Source organism: Nycticebus coucang, chromosome 9 (genome assembly GCF_027406575.1).
Source record: "Nycticebus coucang isolate mNycCou1 chromosome 9, mNycCou1.pri, whole genome shotgun sequence".
Lineage (NCBI taxonomy): Eukaryota > Metazoa > Chordata > Mammalia > Primates > Lorisidae > Nycticebus > Nycticebus coucang.
This window is the reverse complement of record NC_069788.1, coordinates 34207344-34235191: the sequence shown is the minus strand read 5'-3', so window position 1 is coordinate 34235191 and position 27848 is coordinate 34207344. Positions and strand designations below refer to the sequence as shown.

Genomic DNA, 27848 nt, shown 5'->3' with positions numbered 1-27848 from the left:
GCACCAATTCAGAGTCTATGTGTGGGCGGGTGGAAAGAAAGGAGTACGGGTCAATTAGAGCTGGTTATCTCTCTGGGTCTTGTATCAGCACAGAAATCATGAATTGCTGTGGAAAGGGGATGTTGCATTCTGGGGCAAGTTTCATTTTGCAGTTGGCCCTAGAAATTTTTTTAACCGTCACATTTCTTCTTTTATTAACCACCCATTTTGTAGGTTAATGTTTTCTTCCTTGAAATAGGAAAAGCTCAGGATATATGTGAGTTGTACAAATTTAAATTTCTGTACCAGAGATATCTTTTACAATGGGCCCAGAATTTTATACTTAGCCTTATATGAGGGTGGAAGTTTGTTCCCAATGCCGTCCTCCCAACTCCAAAAGCCAAAAAACAAAAAGCCAAAGAAACCTGGGTGAAATAGCCAAAACTAGAAATAAGTAGATATTTTGCCTATAAAATGCCACACGTCGTAATTTGTGAAAACATAAAGATAGGTGCTTGCATTTAAAAGCTATTTAGATATTCAGGTAATTGAAATATTTAGATATTAATATACCGTTAAGGTCTGTCTTGGGCTATTATTTTATATTTATGATGCTGAATTGATTTTGAGCATGAGTATTTAGGATGGAAAAGATATTTTTGGCATAAAGAAAAAATACAATTTAGTTTAAGATAGTCTCAGATAATTTGATTATTATCTAAGTTTTCTTACTACTATCCTTTTAGAATTACTTGGAAATAAATTTTGTTCTTTGCTCTTAATCATACTTGTTAATTACAGAGTATATTTTTGTTATTTTAATCAGTCAACTAACCATAGATAACGCAAGACCATATTAAATTGAGTCTTTGAATTCACATTAATTGAATACTGAATTGAGTTAGCCTAAAACCTGACTTTCAATGTCTTCCCACCCCATAACTGTGTTCAACAGAATTCAAAAAATGGGTGACAGGTGAGATCCACATCCATTCAATATAGGTTTTGTTTTTATGCTGAAAAAAAAAACTATAGATATTTGGAACATCTAGTTTTTGACAATAAATTTTTATTATTTTTATTTGAATGGTATAAAAATAGCCTCTCTTTACCTTACTTTTGGAATAAAAGCCTGAGAGCACTGGATTTCTACACTCTTGCATTATAATCAAATACATCTGCAATGAAGAAATATTATAGTCTTGGTTTTAAAAGTGGTGACAGCAGTTTGGCTATCATGTTTAGAGCTATGTAAAAAATAAATTATAGTGTTGTTGGGTAGATAACAGATAGGTAAATGCATTCGAAAGCACACACACCCCCCAAACTTAATTGTTAAGAAGTCTGGTATTCAAATCAATACAATATTTATTGAGGCCATATTTTATGTCTGTGCCATTGAACTCTATACTGCAGAGAGTTAGAAATGAATTCAATAGACTGTTTTAATATTTTAATTTAAAATAGCGCTTCAACATGATATTGACAGTGTATTGCATTAAGAGGTTATTAGTATTCATCTGATCTCGTGTTGAGATTATATAAAAATTATTTATACTTGATATGTAAAAATGCAAAAACAGCTAGTATATTTTATGTGAAGTTGTTTATTAGCATTGTATTTTTAACAAAGTTCTGCAGTTTTGCAATGTTCAGTCCTCCCAGGTGTCAAGGAAATGGAAATAAATATTTTTAACATTCTTTCAGGTGTATCTCACTAAAAGCTTAAAATAGTTAAGACCTACTATTAGAGGATCCCATGCCCTTTCTGTCCCAGATTATTCTAGTGACAAAGAAGCAATTTGCAAATTCAGCTCATTAGCTGATAATCAAGTAGAAATAGTGGGGAAAACATGTCAATTCTGCATCCAGTAGCACACTGGTTAGGGGTCTGTCAGCATTTCCACTGTGAAGCCTGTTGTTTAGAGTTTATAACTCAGTTGCTTTAAATAGCTTCAAGTTGAAACACTATGCAGAAATTTTACGTCCAGATGTATATTTTAAAACTAAAAGTAGTGCAAGTCTATCGTTCTGTTTTAAGTTAGAGAACACTGGACTATATATATTTACCAGTATCATATGTTTTTCTGGCAGTGTTAAAGAAAGAAAATATATTTTTAGATATATGATCTGGTACTCATAGCTAATTCTGTATCTTTAATAATACCTTTCGGTATTTGTCAAAAGGAGAGTTTCAAAATGATGGAGCAATTTCTACTTGAAAATAATTTTTTGACATCATTGTACATTTTTCTTCAAAAAATAAGCCTGCAACTAATAAATACTTGACACTACTGAGTTGTATTTTTCTTATGCATTTAGTAATCAGATTTTGTTTGCGTCTTTTTAAATCTAATGTTACCTCAACAAGGGGAAATAGGTTATTAAGACTATTAAATCCTTACTAAGCCCAATGCAAGTTGTTAAGCAAAACTATGTCAATCAATAGATTTCAAATTATATAAAGACAAATACATTTTTGTCTTATGCTTTTAAATGAAATAAAAATATTTAAAGTTAAATATTTTAGGATTGAATAAAAGTTATTGGTAAGGTTATTAGAAGAAATAATTTTAGATCAAAATACATATTTTAAACATTTTAGAAACATATTTGAAAAAGGTATGGTAGATATCTTTCATTATTTCCCACTTTAGCATTACTAAATGTTAGTATCCTTTCAAAATTCCAGAATCATCATTATTAGATGATCTGGATCATCTTGATATATGGCATATGAATTGTTGGGTTCAATTGAAATAATTTCTATCAAATTTTTTTCTTTAGCATATATTAAAAAATATAAAATGATGCACAGGGTGGCCATAAAGATTGCACATGAACTTTATAGCCACCCTGTATTATATTTATTTTTTTCTTTTAAATTCCATTTGGTTTTTCCAAAAATGTGGGTTAAATTATAAAAATTGACAGGGTGTGGTGGCTCACCCCTATAATCCCAGCATTCTGGGAGGCCGAGTGGGGAAGATCACTTGAGGTCAGGAGTTTAAGACCAGCCTGAGCAAAAATGAGACACCTGCTTCTACCAAAAATAGAAAAATTATTGGGGCATGGCGCCTGTAGTCTTAGCTGCTTGGGAGGCTGAGGCAGGAGGAGCCCTTGAGCCCAGGAGTTTGAGGTTGCTGTGAGCCATGATGATACCACTGCACTCTACCTAGGCGATGGAGTAAGACTGTCTCAAAAGAAAAAAATTAACTCTAATATTTGTTGAAAACTTTTGGTAGTTTATTTAAAGATTTCTTTAAATAATACCATAGGAATAACATTTTTGCTTTTTGTCATTACTGTCTCTTTTTACTACAAAGAAACATTTGACCAGTTCTATCTTGAAAAATTATTATAGTTTATTTATACTACAAATACAATGTGCCAAATAATGTTGGACTGTAGGAGTAATTGATTAGATAAAAACAGACTTCTGTTCATGCGAATGTCCTGGGCAATTTTAATTTTCATATAATAAAGTCACAGAAACAATTTTAAGGGTCTGAGTTAGTTCTCCATTGCTCCTCTTTCAGAGTGATTAGTTTTAGTTATAAGGACTCTCACACAAAATTTCAATAGCATTGCTAGAGTCAAATATCCTTTTACTTTATTTTGTACAAGCTACATATCATGTGATTTAAATGCTAGTTATAGCAAGGTGGGCTAAATAAAGGAACTTCTTTATTCTGAAATGTCAGTACAGAAAGTTACTTCTCCCTTTTCCATGAGGTTTCTTTGTTTTGTAGATTTTATATTTTAAAAACACCTAGAAATGTTATTATTAAGGTTTCATCACAAATTATTCTTTGCAGAGCAGGGCTTTTGTATTGGATAGTATAGAAACAAATTTTAATTTCTGCTTATCCGTAACTAGTTAAAGAGCGATTTTTGACTGCGCTTTACCCTCTAAAATGTTTTTCCATTGCTTGGGTTTGGTACAGATGAAATGTGTAAAAATTTCTTGATTCTTTTGGTTTTCTTTTGAATAAACACAGATCAGAATCTCCAAGGGAAACTTTTTAGTTTCAGTGATCTGCTTTTTAAAAACACTCAAATATATAATTACACTTCTGATTGATATAAAGTCAAATACAGTACTCACCCCCTCACTCCTCAACACACACTTTCAGAAAAACACTGGGTGATCTGATTTGGTAGAGTGAATAGCAGAAGAAAAAATCAATATATTTAGCCATTAAACTACAGTTTCACCTTACTAGGAAAGGTTATTACTATGTCACATTAGCATTTTTTTTAGGCCTTGTTCTAGGCCTCATAGGACAGCCATACAGCTTGTGATTATCTATTTGTTTTCTCAAATGTGCTATGTAAAACACCAATATTTAAAATGGTCATTATTATGCTGCTTAAGCATAGTAAAATGGATTTATGTATTTCACTCTTAGGGATCTTTTATTTCATATTTTCCCATATTGAATCAATTTTCCTTTTTTTCTAACTAAAAAAAATCTATTATGTTAAAAATATGCAGTAAAATAATAATGTCCCAGAGCTCTTGAAAACTTTCGATTGGGGCATATTTCTTTATTTTTTTTTTTCCTGAAATTTAGCCAGACTGGAGTGAAACCCACAAGCAGTCATTCTATATCTTTCAACAACACCAAAGAACATCTCAGGACTTGAAGTAAAGAATTACATACTGGTATTTATGCCGTAAGGGTGCTTATAAATAAAGGCTATGTTTAGCAGACAGTATACTTGGAATACAACACTATTTTACCTTATTTATCTCACAAAAAGTACATCATTATAATTACACTCCATACTTATATAGCATCTTCTCTATTTTTTCCGACTTAAAATATTATTTCTAATTTATATCGGAAAACTGTGGTTTCTGGAAATGAAGTTATTTGTGTGAGGTCATGGTAGATATGTAGCAGAAGTGGGGAAAAAGTGGAGCTTCTTGTTTTTTAGTGTATTCCTTATTTTCTAAATAGGTTAGCTTTTCTCATGCCTTTACTAATATGCCTACTGGTTCCATATTTTCTTTGACATAGCTACACAGCAGGTGTTAAAACCCAGTATGCTGAGTGTGCAAAATCTCAAACATTCAGCTGAATATTGGCAAATGTAGTAAATTATTTCAGTACTTTCAAATGTTCATATTTTTGGCATTGTGAGTTTGAAAAATTGAAAAGCACATTCCTTCATCAGGAGTATAGCATTACCCGTAATCAGTAGCCACTCAAGAGTACTAGATTAAGTATGCAGGGAGGAAGTATTATCCTCAAGGGATTTGCTCTTGATCTAGTAGACTTCTTAGACTGAGAATAGCTATATACTGCAGGTAATGAGTAGTCTGCATGATTCCCTCTCTCCTCTACGATGGCAAAAGTTGTCAGAAAACTAATTTGGAGCAAGGGCACATCACTGATAGCACCAGATGCTGACTTCATCCTTTAACTGGTTCTCTCTCTTACAGTTTTAGGTGGTAGCCCCACAAGCTTCTGGCCAGGGAAAGTGTGGCGTTTTACGGAGCTATTTTATTTATTTATTTCAAAAATGTTTATTAAGTACTTACTATGTGCTGGTCACTGTGTTGGGAGCTGGGCATGTAGTAGCAAACAAGACAGATGGGATGAAGATCCCCTTCTTGCATAGTTTCTAAACTAATACAATCTGGACTCCTAGGAGTGAGTCTTTTAGCTTTGGGCTAGTATATAAAAAGTAGAAGACGGTCATTCATATATGTACATTGAAATGTGAATCACTTGAGTATAATGAGATGCTGTGGAAAGTGGGTTAAATAAGAAAAGCTTAGTGATTTTGAGTTGAATAACAAATAGCCAAATAGAAGGAATGGAACTGAGAAACAGCCTAAGAGAAAAGTTAAGGGTGACAGAAATATTGACAGGTTTTTCATTTGTTTGGTTGTTTTCTTGGCTGAAGGAGAAGATGTAGTGGAAGGTTCATGGATCAGGGAAATTCAGCCTTAAGCTATAGGTATAGTTTATGTTCTATCACACTGTAAGAAATCTACTTTAATGAGAGTATATACCAAGTGTATTTGAAACATGGAATTAAATGCTTAGATTTGTCTTATGAAAATCTTGACAAAGGAGGGAATAGCACGAGAAGCAGAAAAAGATAAATGGAAAGTTTACCAGACAGGCAAATGGACAGGGGTTATTGCCAGAGAATAGGGGGCTACTTTAGCCAGGGCGATTGCTTGGTTATCACATGGGTGTCTGGAAGTAGTACAAGGAAGAGATGGAAATAATCTGAACATAGGCTCCTGGAAGTTAGTTAAGAGAAAGGATTGTTACTAAGGGACAGGATCTTGGTAGTGAATTAAGAATAGTATATTTAGTATATGACAGTGAAGCGTCTACAAAAGCATTCCCTTACCAGGTTTGGTGTTAATCAGAGGCACACATTTATTTACAAGTTAGCTGACCCAAGTTAAAGTCTGATATCTAGTGTTGGAGCAGAGAATTTGTTTGTTAGTCTCAAAGACTGATTATTCTGAATCTGTACTTGATTGAATTAAGATTAACTATTGAAGATTAAGGTGGCAAATGTGTTATTTTATGGTGACAGATAGGACAAGACAAAAGTGTGGCTAAAGGTATATACGCCTTGTCTATGCTTTTCATTTGTCATTGATCGTTTTCAGCCTGGTATATATCTTTATCCTACACTTCATAAGTTGCTTGACGCCTCTGGATAACCCTTGGGTCCCAGCGCAGAGTGGGCATTTAGTAAATATAGCATCATTGAAAACTAAATTTCTAGCCCAAAGGAAGGAGATTACATCTAGACTACACCATATCTAGGGCTATATGTAGTCAGGAACTCCAGGGTTTCACCTGAAAGTTTTCTTTCATAGAGCTGACCAGACTTGCTAGTTTTTGGCCTGTGATCTGGATGAGATCATATCTCAGAGCTCTTCCTGAGAGGAGGATTGCAGATAGGTGATGTTTTAACCTGTAGGATACAACGTGCAGATGGGGTATCAGCCTTCCTTCTGTGGCATAATTCCTATGGACAACCTAACGCGAGGATTTAATAAAAAAGTACATATATTCTGTACAGAATCCAACAACAGATGAAGGAAATTTTTGCCAGCCTTTGAAATGGGTGGACCCTGAAACATTGGTCTGTTTGAAGTAGCATCATAACCTATATACAGATACTTCATGCCTGTCTACCGTTACTGGACTAGAGCACTAAGTCCTCCTAAGACATATCACTTACAATGAGAATATTCTCAGTGTTTAAGCTTTTCTGATGTGCCATTATTGCTGCTGTGTTTCCTGTTTTATGTAGGTGGTAGCCCTTGGAGAGGTACCAGATGGGACTGTGGTTACTGTCATGGCTGGTAATGATGAAAATTATTCTGCTGAGCTCCGGAATGCGTCTGCTGTCATGAAAAACCAAGTAGCAAGGTTCAACGATCTGAGATTTGTGGGCCGGAGTGGACGAGGTAGGTCTCTGACTTTTAATACTGATAATGGAATAAACACATTCGAATTTATGATGAAATGTGGACCAGTCTGTGTACAAATCAGCACCTTCTTTTTCTGAATAGAATTACTGAAGATTTGATTTAAATACATCCAGATGAATTTGAGTGTTTTTCTGAGCACTCAGACCTTTTTCATTTGTTTTATGATATTGAAAATTCAAACAATGTTTTCAGAAGAACTAGCTCCTGATCTCACTGGTTGTGAGCATGTAAAGTAAAGAAAAGAACAGTTGCAGGATCAGCTTCTGAATTATGAGGAGTCAAATAACTGAGTAAATTGAGTGGTAAGGGGGAAAGAAAAATGAAGGCATTGGATCAATTTCCTGATAATATCAATTTGGCTCTAAGTTGTAGCAAGGACAACTAGCATAGTGCTCTCTTCACTTACCACATATGTTACCTATGATTTAATTTACTCTCCTAATAAGAATTTATTAAAAATCATGTTTTTTTAAGAAACCTTTTATTTGAATAAGTAATGTGTTACTTAATATTAGAATGACGACTTAATATTAGAATGACGAATGTCCTGGACAGATGAATGATCAGGACTCCGATTCTGATCCACACTGTGTACGGATGTTCACCATCTGAGACATGTTCAAATATTAGTAATCCTTAAGCAGATCATAAATAGAAAATGATACTATTTAGGGTTTCATAGCTGTTTAATAAATGGGTTAATGTTTTTAGCAAAAATCTGTAAGGAGGCCAAGGGATTTTATTTAGCTATTTTACAGAGAGACTTATACTAGTCTTTCACTTATTAGAAGTATTATGCTTTTCTATTTATTTATTGAATCTAATATTTTCATTTTAAATATTTTGATAAGAAGAGAGAAAATAGACCACTTCAGGACTGAAGTGAAATATATTATAAAACCTTATGGAATCATTGCAACCCAATTTTGAATTAGGAAATGAGAAGCACCAATTTTAAACCATGTCTAATAATTGCTCTTTAGTTTGGATCAGATGTCAAATTATTAGCATTGTAAAAACTTGATAAGGGAAATTCAAGCAAAGCTGTTTCCGATGAGTAGTTTTAGTTTACTTTCTAGGAACAGAGCCAAGAAGTTGTACTTTTTAACTTTAAAAAAAAAAATTCATGCTAATGAGATACTGTCACTGAAAGGTTGTTTGAAATAAAATGAGGCTCAGAGACTCCGGTAGAATCAAAACTAAAGGGGTTATCTCTGCATCAGTTTAAGTTTACTTTCATTAAAAGACACATCCTATGTCATTCTTGACTGATTAGGTTTGGAGTGTGTGTGTTTGTGTATATTCATTCTTTTGTTTTCTCAGTTATTCATATAGGACCACTGTACAATGAAAGAGTTTCTCCTTCTTTTTTCTAGTAAGAATTGAGAAAAAATGTGAGCATGATGATTTACCTGTATGCTCTGAATTGCATCTTTCCTCTTATCTAATATTACTTTCTTTTTAACTAGAGTAATGAATTTGAGTATTTAAAAGATTGGGTGCTATACTTAATTTAACTTTACAGATTCAAGCTAGTGTTTTCATTTATCTTGCTTTTTGTGTTATATAGATGCTGCATAACTTTTTCTGATCAATTTGAGTAGAAACTACGGCAAAGTGATAGTGTACTTTGTAAATCCTCAACATATTTATTTAAGAAACTTCAAAGAGAAACAAAGGGTGTGCACTGTTTTACTATATTGGCTTTCTGAGTTTTGGCTGGTTTCCCAAATAGCAATTTTTATATTAAAAAAAAAAAGACAGACTTAACTGCTTGCAGACTTTTCACGCATGGAAGATGAAGAAAGCTTCTTTTGATGAAGTGTAATTATGTCCAAACAGAGCTGACCCCCTCCCCCTATATTTCTTATGATCTTAACTGAAGAAAGTAGGATTTTTCCTTTGAAGCAGCCGGGACTTGGTGGAGGATCTGAAATGCTACAGTCTGCTGCCAGAGGCAGGATGGAGAAATTGGTCCAGACTTGTCTTCGAGACTTAGATGGGAGTTAGGGGGAATGGATGGAGAGAGACAGAAAAATTGATTTATCACTAATAATAGATTTTTATATCACTATATTAATATGGTATGAAAGGAAACAGTAATATGAAGCTGAAATGAAGAAGAAAAAAGGACAGAGAACATGGAGGAGAGATAATACTGAAAAAGAGGGTCATTTTTTTTAGTGGCAGGAAATCCTTTAACCTGCCTTTGTACCTGACCTGCTTTATAACAGACTCTTACCAGTTTCCTCTTTGATTTTCACACTTCTTCATTTCTCTTGAGTTATCAAGTCTGGATCAACATGCTGCTACTATTGTATTTTCTTTCCCAACTTTTGAAATTTTCTATTTTCAGTAGTGTTAAGAAATTAAAAAACACCAAATTCCTGAAATAGTACACTTTTTTTCCTTTCCACTGGTAGAAATGTAAACTCTCAGAAATTGAAAACAATCTTAGAATTATAAAGGAGTCCTGTCACTATTTATTTGACTTCGTGGGTCATCTTATGACTACACCTTTGGAAGAGCTTTGGAATAAATGTAAAGCATCAATGAAACTTGCATGTAGTTAGAAGCGGCTTATGGCTTTTAGTTGTCTTTTCTTTTTTCTCCTTTGTATTTTAAACATAAGTGTTTAAAATGACTTTGGTCCTTACATTTTTTCTAGTGTGTTTCTTCTCTTTGGACATCAAGCATGCTGCTTTTAGTTTACAAGCTTAAAGCATTACCCCTTCTGACTATTCCTGAAAGCCTCTCAGGCTAGATTGGGATTGTCTACCAATGACAGTTCTCAGAAGATAGAAGACTTGACATATTGCAGCATTAGTTGGAACTGTGGATGACACAATTAGTTATCTAATGATTGCTAGCTCCCTGAGTAAGAGCTTGAATTTTTAAGTTAGCAGCCTACATTTTTATCATTTAGAGAAAGTCTTTAAAAAATGGGATTTAGGATTTTTTTTTAATTCAAGGAAATTATGAATGCCCACATAAACATTTGACTTAGGAAATGTGTTGTTATAATAAGATAAAGAACCAATTACCAAGCTGAGTACTAATTTCTTAAAGTTTCCTCAATATTACATGCATATTTCTTCTGACAGGACAATAAGAAGTGGAAGGAACATCCTTGATTTTTGTTTTAGTTGTTAAAAGTACACCTTGATCCTTAAGATTTGATTTTGGAAGACCATAGTTAATTCCCCCAAACCTAGCTCTTTTTAAAAGCAGTTTATAGAATGCTGACTCTGCTCTGAACATTTAGATGCTTTATACTTGAAAGTTGAATTTTATATTTGGTCTGTTCCTACATAAGGAGTTTCCCTGAATTTGAGAGAGGCATAGATGACTTTTAACATCCTAAGTAAGTTGTAAAGGTTTAAAATAGAAATATTCCCCAAACCAGTTTAGATAAATCCATGGACAGTATCTCTGGCAGGTTATTTAAAGACATTAACAATAACTGAGATCTCGATATATCCTTGATTTATGAAGATTAGTGCCATGGAAGACAACTGTTTTCCAAACACTGCCCCTGGAACCATTGTTAGAAATGCAATCCTGAGTCATGGACCATTGATCCCATCCAAAAGGACATTTCAAAATGTTTTAATGTAAATTAACTTTAAATCTAGAGATTTGGCTGTTTTACTTAGACCTTTCCACTATTTTGAGGTGCTACCCTGGATGCAGTGGCTTCCTATTCAAGTTCCTAATCTCCGTTTTTGTAGACTTTCAATTTTCTTTAACAAGTTTGGACTCTTGGCTAGTTCATTCTGGTTAGTCTTTAATGTTTGTAATAAAGCCTTTCTTAACCAGTTAAGTTACTTAAATCTATGTAATATTCAATATATAATGGAAGAAATATGATATATCAGTGACACTTTAAAAATAGATTTTTCAGTTATTCTGGCTAAGATATTGCATTAGTCCATGGATATTTACTGTTTATTCAACACATAGAGCTTACTGGGACACATCCACAAATAAATTACCTATTCATTTAAAAAAATGTTTTCTGGGCCTCGAGTGGTGGCTCACACCTATAATCCTAGCACTCTAGGAGGCTGAGGTGGGTGGATTGCCTGAATGCCCAGGTTTGAGACCAGTTTGAGCCAGAGCGAGACCTTGTCTATAAAAAAAAAAAAAAAGTAGCTGGGAGCTGTTGTGGGCACCTGTAGTCTCTGCTACTTGGGAGGCTGAGGCACAAGAATCGCATGAGCCCAAGAATTTGAAATTGTGAGCTATGATGCCATGGCACTCTACCGAAGGTGACAAAGTAAGACTGTCTTAAAAAAAGAAAAATGTTTTCTGGCAAAGTGGAAGGATTAAAAAAAAAGCATTATTTTTGGTGTCTGAAAGACCTGAGTTTAGATCCTAATTGAATCTGGGTAAATTACTAAGCCTTGCTGGGCTTCACTCAGCATCTTCATTTGTGAAAAGAGGATAAGTCTAAGTGGAGAGGATTCAGTGAGATAATGTATGTGAGGTGGCTGGCAGTTAATAGGTTTTTAATCACCATTCATCTTTCCCTGTTCAATCCTCCAACTCCCAATTTCTGATTCCTGTCTTTTCTTTCTTTTCTTTTTTCTCCTGTGCCCTGGAAAAGTATAGGCAAGGAGACTTAAAACTGTATATACTCAGTAACAAATGATGTGTGTCTTAAATAGATTTTAGGAACTAACATGGTCTGGGTTGAAAAGAAAACCCATTCACTAGACTTGACAGCCAAAGACCTGTTCTACATTAAGCCTTATATATAACCTGTTCCATATTAAGCTTTGAAAAGATTGCATTAAACTTTGCATTGCTACATATTGTCAAAGATTTGTGTTTTGACTTAATACCCTCAGCTTTCAGTAAAGGGATAAAGAGTCTCTGACCAAAAACAAAGCAAAACAAAATGAGTTTTTTAAAGGTCTGCAGCAGGAGCAGACTAAATGAGTACTCTGGCCGGAGGTTGCTGAATGTTTTATTGAGTCACTGTTTCACGCCCACCTTTTCCTGTCTTGTAACAGTTTGCAGTTTTGACTATCTGACATGACTAACCGCTGCAAATCTAACTGATTACAACTGTCAGTGAGTCTGTGTAACAGAGAATGGTATCTTCTGGAAAAAGCAGACATCCAAATCTGCTACATAACTTTTCCCTGTCTTTTTCTCTCCTCTCATTCATTGCTTTTAGCCTTTTAATTTGAAACATCAGATATATATACATCAGTGTGGTCAGTGAAGCACACACCTCTACTAAAAGTAAAAATTCATGTTTCTTAAGGGATGCCATCTTAATTGGGCAAAATATAAGTGACTATCAGGGAGTTATTTCAAGATTTAACAATAGAAATGTATGTCAAGGGAGAGGTGAGACAGGGAGGAGAAAAACTTTGTTCCAGTGATGATGAAATCATCATACCACAGGCACATTAAGGCCAGGATAGGAGACACTGGCTCCTCTTAAAATGATTTCTATAAGAACTTTCCTCTTTCATCTTCTTCTTGTAGTGCAGTTAAGCAAATGAAATGCTAGAGCCATATGAAGTAAATAACATAATCAACAATGATTTACTATTGTTCTGTCATGGGGTCATGACTGAATCCTAAATAAAGACTTCTTAAATTGTCTGTACTTGGGTGTATTCCTGATGTTGGGGAAAACTGAAAGAAAAAGAACCTTCTTCAAGTGGACCAGGGTTTTTGTTTTTATCACCACTATTGCTACTGAGGAGTTTTTTTTGGAATTGAGTCTTCCTATATAGTACTGCAGTGGGGATAATGATCTTACACTCAGTGATTTTTAGAAACATCCTAAAGTGGCCATGAGATGGTTTCCAATTTAGAATAAGGAGTCCTGACTCTTGTCTATACTTCATTGCCTCTTCAGAGATGCTTAAACGCAGTTTGAACATCTATACTGGTGTACGAGCATCAATACTATCTTTTTATATTCATTTTGTGTTTTCCCCTTTTAAATCTGCAGGCAAGAGTTTCACCTTGACCATAACTGTCTTCACAAATCCTCCCCAAGTAGCCACCTATCACAGAGCAATTAAAGTTACAGTGGATGGACCTCGGGAACCCAGAAGTAAGTATTTGCCTTTCTATTCAAAATGCTAATAACATTTCCAGAGACCCTATGAGCAGTTTATTCCAAATGAATTATGGTTACTTTCAAGCCCATAGTGTCTTTGCAAAATTTTCTATCTGCATAGATTTTTAGTGAGGGACAATTACTAGAACTTCACAGTTAGTGGAAAATAAAATTATGGTTTTAACCTTTGCCACAAAATTGCTAAGGCCTCCATAACTTTAGGAAATGATTGAATAATTATTCAGTCACTGTTTTAACTATTTGTAAGAAATTCTGCTTATCCACGGTACATAGTAGACAGAGAAGAATTAGACCCATGAGAGTAGAGGAAGAAAACAATAAACTTAAAAATCTTGAGCTTAGTCAAAAAGCACTTGTGTATGTTTCCCATGGCTTAAAAATGTGTTTTAGCTTTTTAACTCGCCCACTCAATTCCCTTTATAAAGAGCACACTGCTTAATTACAAAGAATTCATTTGCAAATGATAACTTGCTTGATTGTTACAACACTGTTGTTTGGTCATGCTCTAGTAATTGTTATTAGGTAGTTTCTTTTAACAAGTAGAATAGAGTCAAACTGAGTTTAAATCTTCCGTGGTTTATTTGTCCCTCTAGATACACAGAGGGTTTATCTAGCAGTCAGTTTCAGGTAGTGCACATAATCTTTTTATGTTTTTCTCCTAAATCTGAGTTGAAACAGGTTTATTTCCCCCTCAGAAAAACTGATTTGAACAAACTGGGCAGAGCAGTATTTAAATATATTCAGAGATTAAAGATTATTTGATACATAGACCATTAACAATTCTGTGCCAAAAGAAACATCACATAGAACTCTCTGCCTAGCCTGAGTGGATACATTGGAGTCCTAGCTATTGGCATTTAAGGAGTTCGATTTCATTTGTGGTGGAGGTCTAGCTGTTCTGTATTTGTTCTGAACAGTACACTTACTGGACTATGAGAGTGGCATATATTTTCTTCCCCTAAAATGAGAGCAAAGGGCTAGTAAGTTTTTCCCTCTACCCATATAGAATATCTTTTAGCTTCGGCTCCTTTTGCCACTCTTTTCACAAAGGCTAACGGCTTGCTCAAACTAAGGAAGTTTTCTGCCTCAAAAGCAAGTCTTTGAGGTTTTGTTTTTTTCTCCTTTCTTGTGTATGGCATTCTTCTGGGTGCATAGTATTGGGTCAGTATTGGTCCTGTCTGTTCAGTTTGGAAATTTCATTTTAGGTGGTTGCTGTACACCTGTGTGTATACTCCAAGCCTTCAGTCCTAAGGACCAGTTGTTACCCAGTGCAGGTGGATAGAACAGAGCGTGGCTATTTTGACTGGTTTGGGGTTTTGTGTGACTTTTCTGAACAGACATACATCGGGGTGATCACTTATGATAGAAGACATCTTCTAACCTTTTCTCAAACTAGCCTTTGAGTTCCTGCCAAGGCAGGGGCATCCATTTTAGTAAAGCACAGAGCAGGATAGTAGTCTTTTAACATTTAGCATCTTTTAAAGATGTTTCCTGATGATCTCAGCTACTTTTCTCAGTTCTTGGAAAAACCATTTTTTGTGCATGTGTGTGTGTGTGTGTACACACACAAGAGTTGATGCTCAAAAATTGCTGGTTGGGAGAGGAAACAGGGGTGGGTAGGTGCCTAGCCTATTATGAAAGATACAACAAAAAATGAAGAGGCTGGGTAGCTTTGAGAAAGTCACTTGTTTTGTGTGGATAGCAGCCCCCCATTGCTCAGTTTTTTTGCAGAATCTGTTTGTTGATAGACTCATTTGTAAAGACAGGAAAGTTCTCTGAAAGCAGGGAGGGTTAGGAGTAGGGGCAGATGGTATATGTGTGACCTGAGTTTAGGCTTTGGGTAGTGCTGAGGGTGGATGGGGAATCAGATAGAGATCTACAAGTGGCAGGACCACTTGCTCTACATACATCTGAATAACATTTCTTTTGAACCAAAAGTATCTGTGAAAATGTGATGTTTTACATCGTGAGGTGACTTGCCAAAGTCAGTGTCTGGATGTAAGGATGGGTCTGGTATGACTCTGTGCTGGATTATTTCCTTCACCCTGAGCCTTGAATGTTTGTAGTATGGCAGTCTTCTCAATATCATTGTTTAACTTTGACACTCCCACATGTGGAAAATGCACAAGATCATCAAAGTTTTTCAACAGTGAGTATAATGGGATTTTGATCAATTGGTGTATGTAGCGTTAAATGGAGGATCCTCTAGAACATGGAGTGGCAGACTTTTTCTGTAAAGTGCAAGCTAGTAAATACTTTTGGCTTTTTGGACCATATGGCAGTCTCTTTCACCAGCATCCAACTTTGCCAGCGTCGTACCAAAGCAGCATAAGCAAATACGTAAGTGAATGGTCATGGCTGCACAGCTGTGTATCCCTTACCTAAAACGCTTGAGACTAGAAGTGTTGTACGTCTTGTTTTTTTTTTTCAGATTTTGGAATATGTGCGTCTGTATAATGAGATATCTTGGGGATTAGACCCCAGTCTAAACACAAAATTCATTTATGCTTCGTATATACCTTATAGACATAGCCTGAAGGTAATTTTATACCATATCTCTAATAATTTTGTGTTATAAAACAAAGTTCATGTTAAGTATTTAATGTGTGGAATTTTACATTTGTGGCATTATGTTAGCAGTAAAAGAATTTCAGATTCTGGACCATTTTGGATTTTTAAATCAGGGATACTCAACCTGTGTTCCACTAAAACTTTCTTCATAAAAACAGGTGGTGAGCCAAACAGATTTGGCCCACAAATTGTAGTTTGCTTGTTCTGGATTACAAATGGCTTATTTTATCTTATCTTAGCTTTAATAGAGAAGGGCTGTAGTAAAAGGCTTTCCTGAGATGAGAGAAAAAAAAGACATGCAGTTGTTTTAGCCTCCTCTTCCCCCAAATTATAATTTCATAAGTATTCCTCCTATAGTAATTTGAAGGAGTTGAGGATTTTATACTATAATATCAGTTCCTGTTAATGAAATTTTACACCTTCCTCTAAAAATATGGAAAAGACTGCTTCTGGTCGCTCAACTGTTTGAACAAGGACAAACAAGTTTTGGGTTAACTGTGTCAAATTGGTCTCTGTGTCAAATTGCTTGGATTGAAATCCCAACTCTACCATTTATTAGCTATTGGGAGGTAGGCAAGTTACTTAACTTTTCTTTGCCTTGATTTTATCTTTTAAAGTGAGAATAATAATAAACAATATCTTACCCATCAGTTGCAGCAAGGATGTTAAATGAGGTAATGTATGTGAAATAGACTGCACAGTGACTGTCAGGTGGTAAGTGCTCGTTAGGTGCTAGCTATTATTACACCAATTTTCTTTAGTGTCAGAAGTTTGCTGTAGAATTTTCTTATAGTTTGCTTCCAGGAAACAGATACCATCTAGATTCTGTTCTCCTGCGTATTACTTTTTAATCCCTGCAGATAGTTTTACTAATTTTTGCTCATTAGTAAGTGACACTAATGAGTATTATAAATAGTACCTTGAATAGATACTCATGTTGCCCAGGGAAAGTTTTGTACAGCTAATGGTCAATACAATTTGTTCGCAGCAAAATCCAAGAGAGGATGCTATGGCACTAACACCCCACTCTGAGGCCCTGCTTATTAACACATCTGCCAAGATTTTTTTTCACTCAGAAAGCTGAAAAGTTTTGTCCTTCTATGCTATGTTTTCAGTCTCTGGCAGCTGAACAACTGCTGTCACATCACAAACAACTTCTTTTCTTAATATACACATCTGGCGTTGGCAGTTGGACTAACTTCATAAGAACACATGATCATCACTCATTACAAGATTAAAAAGTACCCCATGGCATCATTGATGTTTTTTAACTTTGATCTTTTGCAGTTGTGATTCATCTCAGTTATAAAGCTTCCCTTTAAAGGAACATAGCCGATGACTTATTAGAACCTTCATCTTAAGTAGCGTAAACATGAAAATGCTATACATCTTTACAAAATGCCATTTATTTTGTTTGCCAGGTTATCATTTTAAGATGTGACATCATACTTAAGATCCCAAATTTGTAAGTCTTGTATTTAGGGAAGGTGTCTTGACCTTATGTTGGCAAGTCAGCTCTAAAGAACAGCTGCCAGCAGGAGAAGTCAGCGTAGCAGCAGCAGCAGCAATAGCAATGCATTTGGATACCTAACTCTTTTATACATCAGTCTCTATTAGGATCCTTTGTTCCATTTGTGCACTTGGTTCCAACTCTAGTATGATTTAAAGGATATCTACAGGAAGATGAAAACTTGGTTTAGCAATGTCATATTCTGTAGAAGTGGTTCTGAGCTAGAGGACTGATGGAAAAGGTACTATTGGCTATGCAGAGGATGGAAAAATCCTTTTATTGTAGCCAGAATGCTTTTAATTCTCTTGCTGCATTTTAGTTATCTATTGTTAATTAACAAATTACCCCCTAAACATAAAAGTTTAAAATAGTAACCAATTTATTATGTCTCACAATTCAGTGGGTTGGCTAGCGTTCATTTAGATGGTTTTTCTGTTGGTCTGCTTCAAGTCCGTCATGCGGCTACAGTCTCATGCTAGAACTTCTAATACGGCTTCATTCACATCTCTGGTACCTTGGTAGAATGGCTGGAAAGTTGGGCTCTGCTGGAACCATGGGACTGCTGAGCCCATTGCCCTCTCCACATGGGCTTTCCATGTGGTCTCTCCTGCTGAATCTGACTTCTTACATGGTAGCCCAGGGCTCTCTAAGGTGCAAAACTGGTTGTTATTAGGGCTTCTGAAGGCTTAGTCTCAGAACTGGCATAGAGTTGCTTCCTCTATATACTATTGATTAAAGCAGGACGCAGGTGCAGCCTGGATTTAAGATGTGGAAACCACATAATGGTGTGAATGATGGGGAAGTGGTTCATTGGATCACCAATATCATCAACTTCCCCAAGTGTTTAGCTGGTAAATGTCACTGTTGCCATAGGAGAAATAATTTTTTTAAGGTGCCATCTTCTGAAAAGTCTCTTGACTCTTTAAATTTGAGGGATATTAAAGATACACACAAAATGACTTTAAGTTTACTACTTCAATAGTAGTAAATAATCTGAATTGAACAGATTTGATAAATATCAGATGAATTAAGGGTGGGTATTACCTTATGGGGCTTGGTATTAGCAGATAAATATCAACCTAATCCAGATCAATACTTGTATGAGAGAAAAACACCAGGTGTTTTTTTTTTTTCAAAATGTATTCTTTTTATTTATTTTTTTATGTAAAATAGCTGTACAAATTGGAGGGACAGCATGATATTTTGATACCACTCTACGATGTATAATTATCCCATCAGGATCAGAATGTGCTGTTTTCAATCAACTGCACTGAGTCTGAGTGAATCAAATGAATTTGGCTTCCTCTTTACTGGGCTCATTTGCCAGAGACCTGTGAGAACCTCCTCACGGGTGGAGTCTCCTGCAGTCCCATGACTGGTCTCACAAACTCTGTTTTATCTAACCTAGAATATTTCTTTTTTTTTTTTTTTATTAAATCATAGCTGTGTACATCAATATGATCATGGGGCACCATATGCTTGTTTCATAGAACATTTGACACATTTTCATCTCATTAGTTGACATAGCCCTCCTGGCATTTTCCTAGTTACTTTGTCAAGACATTTACATTCCACATTTGCCAAGGCTCACATGTACCTTTGTAAGATGCACCACAACACCAGGTGTTTGAATAAAAAATGAGTATGAGCCTTGCCTGGCAACATGGCAAGTATTTAGCACAAGTACCCTATGACTCTTCAAATGGACAAGCTTGGAGGTTTATATTTTATATCATTAAACTTTGAAATTCTTGCTTGCTGGCACACCTGCAAACCTGATACTTGACACATGTGAGCAGGTTTCTAAGAGTTTTTGTGTGTTGGGCCTTAGGCAAGTAAACCACAGTTACTCTTTAAGAAGAGACCAAAGCTGGGCAGCACCTGTGGCTCAGTCGGTAAGGCGCCGGCCCCATATACCGAGGGTGGCGTGTTCAAACCCGGCCCCGGCCAAACTGCAACCAAAAAATAGCCGGGCATTGTGGCGGGCGCCTGTAGTCCCAGCTGCTCGGGAGGCTGAGGCAAGAGAATGGCTTAAGCCCAGGAGTTGGAGGTTGCTGTGAGCTGTGTGAGGCCACGGCACTCTACAGAGGGCCATAAAGTGAGACTCTGTCTCTACATAAAAAAATTAAAAAAAAAAAAAAAAAGAAGAGACCAAAGCTGTCAACTGCGTAATTCCTGCCCGGGTGCTACTGTTTGCCGCTGGCCAGCCAGCCACCTATCCTGACCTGGTGGGAGAAAGAAAAGCACCCCCCCACCCCTCCCACCCCACAGCCACCCAGTGATCTAGCTCCTTTCCTGCATGCTTAGAGTACACAGCTGCAACATTTCTCTGCTTGGCTTTGTTTGTGACTTCACTAAGGGGCTGGAGCTTCGGTGAGTAAGAGGTTATCTGGAAATATAGGGTACTGTTTGTATTTCTAGGCCTGGTTTGCTTGACTTGTTAATGTTAGGTCTTCCAACCAGAATGTTTTCTTTTCCTATTTATTCGCTCTCACTGTGCCCAATTCATCAACGAATCTATAGTTCTTCAGAGATATTTCATTTCTCTATATTCTTGAGACACATCCAATTGTAGAAGTTTTGCCTTAACAAGCTTGATTTAACAGACTTAAAACAAATGGTCTGGGCAAGGCATCATCTCATTTTTCTCTCATGCTGTTCAACCTACTTCTGATACTGTTTCCAGTCCAGTGAAAGGTTGAGAGAATGGAGAGCTTGACATTTTCTCTTTCTTATTGCAGGTGGAATGGTGGCAGCTTGCTTTTATCCTCTATTACTTTTCATGCTTGTTGAGTGAAGGTATAACCTTTTCTTTTCTTTTCTTCTCTTTTCTTTTTCTTTCCTTTCTCTCTCTCTCTCTCTTTCTTTTCTTTCGCCTCAAGCTGTCGCCCTGGGTATAGTACCGTGGCATCACAGCTCACAGCAACCTCAAGCTCCTGGGCTCAAGCGATTCTTCTGCCTCCACCTCCCAAGTAGCTGGGACTACAGGTGCCTGCCACAACACCTGGCTATTTTTTGGTTGCAGCCGTCAACCGAATCCTGGGCTGGATTCGAACCCACCAGCTCAGGGGTATGTGGCTGGCGCTTTAGCTGCTTGAGCCATAGGCACTGAGCCTTTTTTTTTTTTTTTTTAGATAGTCTTGCTTTGTCACCCTGGCTAGAGTTCAGTGGTTTCACCAGAGCTCAGTGCAACCTCAAACTCCTGTGTTTAAGTGATTCTCCTGCCTCTGTCTCCCAAGTAGCTGGGATTACAGGTGTGTGCCACAATGTCCGGCTAATATTTCTATTTTTAGTAGAGAAAAAAAATTAGAACTTTTCACAGTGATAGTTGTCCCTAACTAGCATTTTTTATAGAAAGATGCTCTTGCTCAGGCTGGTGTCAAACTCCTGGCTTTAAGCAGTTTTCCTGCTTCAGCCTCTCAGAGTGCTAGGATTGCAGGCATGAGCCACCGTGCTGACTGGAACAGGGTTTTTATGCCAAAGGCAGGCCCATGACCATTTCTTATTTACCAGTGGCAGATACTTATTTAGAGGTTGTTCACATGTGAAAGAACGTGGGGGTCAGGTCAGATGTGTTGGATGGAGGGACAGCAGAAGAATTTTTCAAGGTTATTTGAAATGTCTGGACACAGTTCTTGCACTGAACATTCTTGCTGTCTGTGAAGACAATTCGAGAAAACCTTCATAGGCCTGTGCCTCCTGATGCCACAAGCCTGGGTTTTAGTTGTTGGTGCAAAGCATTAGTAGGAAAGCCCTTAACTTTCTGACTTGCATATTTTTTCCTGAGTTCTTTGATGTCTCTGAAGTGCCCAAGGAACAGAATTCATGGTAAACACCATGTTTTGATATTTTTAAGTTGGCAAATACATGCAGCAAGTTGATGGTCATAGATATTAATCATTTGGCCACTAGTCTGAAGTTTATAAAACATTGTTGAATATCTTTGACTTAAGAGAATAATAACAGTAATAAAAACAGTGTTCCCTTTTTCCCTTTCTTCAAGAAGAATGGAGAAGGGGGGTCAGAAGCGCTGGTGGAGGTTCTGTCTGGTAGTTGGAGGAATGTGCTCCTGAGAAGAGCAGTTTTAAATATCTTTCAGTACGTTTTTTTCTTTTTGTTGTTGACGGACTGTCAGGAGCTGGGAAGATGGCCAAGAAGGAAATGACACATCGAGAGGCATTTTGTGTTGTGCAACATTCTGTGGAACTGATGCAAGGATATATGGCCTGTTTACACATTCCTTTGCTAGCAGCCTGCATGGCAGTAATTTAATTCAGCAGCACATGGCATGCTGCAGCAAGGAGCTATGGCCTTAACATCCTTTCATGGCAAATTATCACAGCCGTTAAAACATGCTCGTGTCCCTCCTTTGCACTTTTCCCCGGCTTCCTGGTTCTGAATGTGCTTTCTCATTGTACTGGACTTGTGTTAGCAAGGAGCTGTAGCTTTCACAGTAAGAGCCCATTTTCCACATGCGTATGTTTCAGTTGATTTATTTACTTCTAACTAAATATAGCATGGCAAGTTTTCAAGTGATATGTGTTCTAAAAACACACACATTCTTGATCCAAATGTGTCAGTAGTTTGTATCTTGGTGTAAGTCAGAAATCATTCATTCTGAAAATAGTGTAAGGTCTTGAGAGAAAGAGATGTTTTTCCTTTTTTTCCCTTTACTGATTTATTTATGTATGAAAATGACTTTTTCTTTCCAAGAAAGATAATTCCTCATAGATCACGAAAATACTTTGTTTACTTCTTTTTTTTGGTGCTATGGCATTTTCAAATACTATATCAGAGAATAGGTTATACTTCAAAATAATAAGGAAAAAAAGATTAATAGTGTTGTTTTTCACATTCATAGTTGTTTCTGTGTAGCATTTTTTTTTTTTTTTTTTTTTTTTGCAGTTTTTGGCCAGGGCTGGGTTTGAACCCGCCACCTCCGGCATATGGGGCTGGAACCTTACTCCTTTGGGCCACAGGCGCCACCCTCTATCTAGCATTTTATTTGGAATACATTTATGATATCAACTAAAGTACATCTTTGGCCATCACATAACATCTCACAAGTTTTCTTTTAAGGCAGAGGTGGAATATAATTGCCCTTGTTTTTCAAATAACTTTCAGAAATTAGGGGAGACATAAAAACTGTTTAGTTCTAAACTGTTAATTCAAGATCATATGTGTTTGTGACATGGTGCTTAAGTAGCTAAGGGAAGGGCTCTTGTTTTTCTCAGAATTTCTCTGCTCCTATGCACTGGTGACCAAATATTTGCTGGTAGATAAAAGCCCTTCCTTAAAATTTAGGATTAAGGCGTAAACCCAAGCACTTCTGGAAAAAGTAACTCAGACTTAAATTCACAGCAAAGTAAAAATAAGTAACATGTATAGAATCCTTTTATGGGGAGCAGGTTTTGGGAGACTGGGTGTGGAATGAACAATGAAATCTGGGTACTAGAGAGGAAGGAGCTTTGCAGGTCTGAAGGCAGCGGTTGTTAACTTGTTAACAGTTGTTAATTGTTAACAGTTTAGCTGTGGGTCAGCTACAGCAGTGTGGATTCCTGATGCTTTTCAGTTTTGGTATACTACGTGTATTAAGAGTGCAGAATTTTCTTATTTTAAAGTGAGACCTTTAAAATGCCTTGGTGTTGGGTCCAAGGCATTCTTTGAGTTTTCTTATTTACCCTTTTTGCAAATGTTTCCCTTTCACAGAGTATTCCTAATCTAGTTTGTTCTAGATACATGCTAGCTTTCCTCCACTAGTGGTCTGAAAATTACCATTTAATCTTCCTTTTCTTTTAGTAGTCATCCTTATCATTTTAATATATATATTTGTCTTAGTAAAATTAATCATGATCTTTGTCCATATAAGAATTTTTGCATACATTAATCTGTAGTCACCCCCTTTCTCTTAATGTTTTTGTCTGATATTTTAGTATATCTTTGTTTTATCTTTCCAGGATTAGTCATTATCATGTTTTAAGCTGTTTATACTTATTTTAAATTTACCCATTATGTTCATTGATTTATTTGCTCATCATCCCTTCTTTGACCTCAGTTCTTCCTTATGGGTCCTTTTTCTTGATGTAGATCCGTCATTAGTTCCTTCAGTGAGAAACTTGTTAGTGGTCAACTCTCAGAGAGTTTTTGTTCCTGAAAATTTAGCAGTTGTGTGCCTTGGCTTCTGCTGACATGAGGTGATGTGAGAGGCATCTGCTGAGTCTGTCTGCTCTGAGGGCCTGAGATCCGCACTTCTAGTCATTCCCTTGTACTACATTTTCAGACTTTTAGGTTGTTATTATCAGAGTAGCCGGAGGCAGTATATGGAGCAGGGAAATGGGTCTAAGTGCCTGTCACCATGGGGAACCCTGAAGTGTCCAGGGCCAGGGTCGGTGGGAGAGAATGAATGTTTCTGCAGAGGAGAAGGCAAAGAAGAGGAGAGGACATTAAATCCTCTACTTCAGTTTTGCCTTGGATGGACCCTAAATTACTTAGCACTTTCTATCCAAATTTATGTTAAAGAATTTCATCCTTATCTTTGATTATCAGAGGTCATCTGGCTTGTTGCTCATTGAACAACCAGGGCAGCAATCCTTAGGTGGTAGTATCTACACATTTATACCATTTAGTGAGAGTACAGGATCCAGAACCAAAAGATGCTGTTTTACATGTAAATGAATTATGGAATGAAAAGGAAGGAAGACGATAAACATGTGGACTAGAAAGGCATGGTTTACGAGAGCTGGGAGACCATAACTTGGGGTACAACTCTATCTGGTCAAGGTAGGGGGGTGACCAAGCATTAGCTCAGTTTGTCCGTCATTGGGGTTGTGCAAGAGTTGGCTGGTGAGAAAGAGGTCATCTAACACTGAGGCAAGCTGGTACTTTCATACGGACCCTCTGCAACATCCATGTCATCTTTTTCTGATTCCTTACCTCTCTGGAGTTAATTTTTGTAAAATACAATCTAGGTGAAAATGCTAGCATATATTTTGGTTAGGGGGATACTCAGGATGATTTAACTTGGGTTCTGTGCCTCCTTAGTATTGTCCCAGGAAATTATTAAGAGAAAAATATGAGCCCTTCAAGGAGATTATGAAGGTACCAAATGCAGGCTGTGCTACAGGAAGTGAGGAGAAATACAGATGTGTAAAAGAAGTCTGGGTTACTAATTCTAGAGGTTGGTTTCTCTTTCACCTTCTCACCATTCACTCCATCCTACAAAAATAAGTGACAATGTGTTTTGTACCATAAGGGCTGTTTCAGAGTAGCTTAATAGGGAATCCACCTGTAAGGGCAATTTGTATCTTAGGTATGGATTCATTTATGGTTAAGAGAATTGGGAGGAGTTGAGAATTCTTCTTTTGAGTCCTCATTGCCACCTTAGTGACCCTAAGCAAATCACTAAACTTTCTCCAGTTTTATCTCTTTATCCTTTAAATGGAAATAGACATGAAGGAAACTTCATAGGTAGCTGGGAGTAACTCATAAGGAATGATCATACAGTACTAGGCATACATGAAGGGCAGCCTAAATACCAAATAGTAATTATGTAGCGCCTTTCTGCCAAAGTGTTCCAAACACTTAGACATTACCTCAGTGATTCTCTTTACATCCCTCTGAGGGAGGCATTGTGCATTTTATAGGTGGGTAAACTGAGACAAGGACACCTGAGAACTTATTTGATCTGTGTCACTCTGCAAGTAACAGATGATTTATGTAGATAGGCAGTGATCCCATGTCTCTCAGTTATTCCACGATGCCTTTGTCATTAAAAGATAAAAGCTACTGGTGTTGGGTCCAAGGCATTCTTGTTTGGTGTTGTGAAGTGGAGTTACATAAGAAGCATGCCTAGTGCTGTAGTAGCATTGCTGAATAGTAAAGAGGTCCAAGGTATAAGGCCTGGCACATGATAGGCATACATTTCATATGTATATGTCTTTATGTGTGTGTATGCACATTTGTTGAATGATACTGAATTCATGAAGATTGATGTTTAACCAGCAGCTGAAAACATTGTATTTCATGAGATGAAAATAACAAGTTGTGTAAGTTAACCCTCTATACATCTCACTTTAAATACCAGTGAAATAATGATAGTATTTGAAAATAAATTAATTTTAAAAATTACATAAGTATAAGATGTAGACAAGGGCATGGCAGAAAAATTAGAAAATAAAAACTAATAAAAATAAGAATATGAAGATCACCCATAATTGCATGGGTTGCCACTACTAACATTGTGATGTGTATGTGTACGCTTCCAGATAGCTTTCTGACAGTGCTAGTACTTTTGCGAGGGTCACAGTAGGAAGGGAACAACAGCAAGAAAATGATGGACTGCTACAGAATGGCGTGACCATGTCGAAGCTAAAAGGAGAAGGACTAATTGGAAATGAGAATAATTGCTCTAAGATGGAGCATGATGATAGGTCTGATGACAGTTTACAGTTAATGACCATCTCTGTGACGGGCGGGTCTTACCTGAATGGTGTGCAACTACCTGGATCTGAGAAGGGTCCCTTCCTTCCCCTAACCCATCCCACTACTAGAAACAACATCCCACTTTTTGATAGCTGACAGAACCTTTATGGCACAATTAGAGATGTATTTTAAAATGTAAATATTTACAGCAGTGGGAGTGTGTATTCATTCAAAAAATTATTTTTGTGTGCTTAACGTTAGCCAGGTGCCAGGAATACAAAGCAAGGCATACGCAATCCCTGCCTTTGAGGAGCCTGCATTCTGTAGAGAAAATGAGTAAACAAACATTTATCTATAATTGCATCTAATTGCAAATTGCGATAAGTGCTGTAGCGAGAACTGATGTAATAAAGAATAATGGAGTGGGAGGGGACAGACAGAAAGGAATCTATTGCAGAATGATCCAGGGAAGGCCTCTCTGAGGAGATAACATCAGATCACAGACCCAAAGCTTGAGAAGAAGCCAGCTCCAGGAAAGAATCGGGGAAGAGACGTCAAGGGAAAGGGCACATTGTGTGCAAAGTCCAAAATATGATCATTATCGTAATCTAATATCTAATTTTGGGAGAAGAGAAAGCATTGGGAATGCTGATACAGTTGAGAAAAGAGGAAAAGGGACAGGCGCGGTGGCTCCCGCCTGTAATCTTAGCACTCTGGGAGGCTGAGGCAGGTGCATTGCTTGAGCTTACAAATTCCAGACCAGCCTGAGCAAAAGCAAAACCCTGTCTCTTCTATAAATAGAAAAAACTGAGGCAAGAGGATCACTTGAGCCCAAGAGTGTGAGGTTGCTGTGAGCTATGATGCCACAGTACTCTACCCAGGGTGACAGCTTGAGACTCTGTCTTAAAAAAAAAAAAGAAAAGTAATGAAAAAAGAGGAAAAGGTTGCAAAAAGAGATTAGACTCATACAACCGAAAGTTGCCTATTTTATAATTCTACTCAAGACTGGTATGGGGTGGAGGAGCACAGAGGACTCTCCATGTCTATCCCAATGGCCTCAAACCTCTCTCAGATGTTATACCTACCAGATGCTGAGATTCTTGACTTCGAGGACAAAGTGTTCCTAGATGTTATCTAGGATTACACATTCTAATCCATTTTTGATGAACTACTTAGTTTAAATAAGTAAATCGGATCTGATTAGTTAGGTGCCCATTTTATAACAGGGTGAGGAGACCTGAATTGGTAGGGACAGCGAGTGGGGAAAGACCATGAAGAGCTCTCCTGGGGAAAGCTGAGTGGGAGGAGGTGCAGAAGTGGCTTGTCTGTTGCTGTAAGAATGCTAGGTCCCCATGAACATGTTTTTCTTAGAGAAAGAGTAGGCTTGTACTAAAAGTAACCCATTCAAGTAGATTCTTTTAGGGTTGTGTGTAACTCACTGAAGTCTTGGGCTTTTATGGACAATGAGAAGCAATTCTAAAGGTGATCTGGGTTTCAAAACCTAAGAGCAACATGGAAAACTTCAGAATGTTTAGTGAAGAGCACTGATGATGATTAAAGGATTGTAAAATTGAACCTATAAGGATAAGTTGAAAGACTTGGGATTATTTAGCTTTAAGAAGAGGAGACTGAAAAATGACTTAATAACAGACTTCAAAATTATGAGAGTTATTAAGCTATGTATGGCGACCAGCTGTTTTGTTTCTGGCAAAGTCAGGGAAAGAAGAATAGGTTTTAACTGAATTAAGTTAGCTTTAAAGAGGAACTTCTTGACTATA

General features: G+C 36.8%; 1 protein-coding gene across 2 annotated transcripts in view; it reads left to right on the top strand.

Annotated features, from left to right (window-relative positions):
* Nucleotides 1-27848, top strand: part of RUNX2 (RUNX family transcription factor 2) — a 218038-nt gene that overhangs the window by 94366 nt on the left and 95824 nt on the right. For both annotated transcript variants that reach the window (XM_053602204.1, XM_053602203.1), the window contains 2 exons: nt 7279-7435; nt 13437-13541. In XM_053602204.1, the coding sequence (XP_053458179.1) occupies nt 7279-7435; nt 13437-13541 (262 nt within the window). The remainder of the gene's footprint in view (nt 1-7278; nt 7436-13436; nt 13542-27848) is intronic.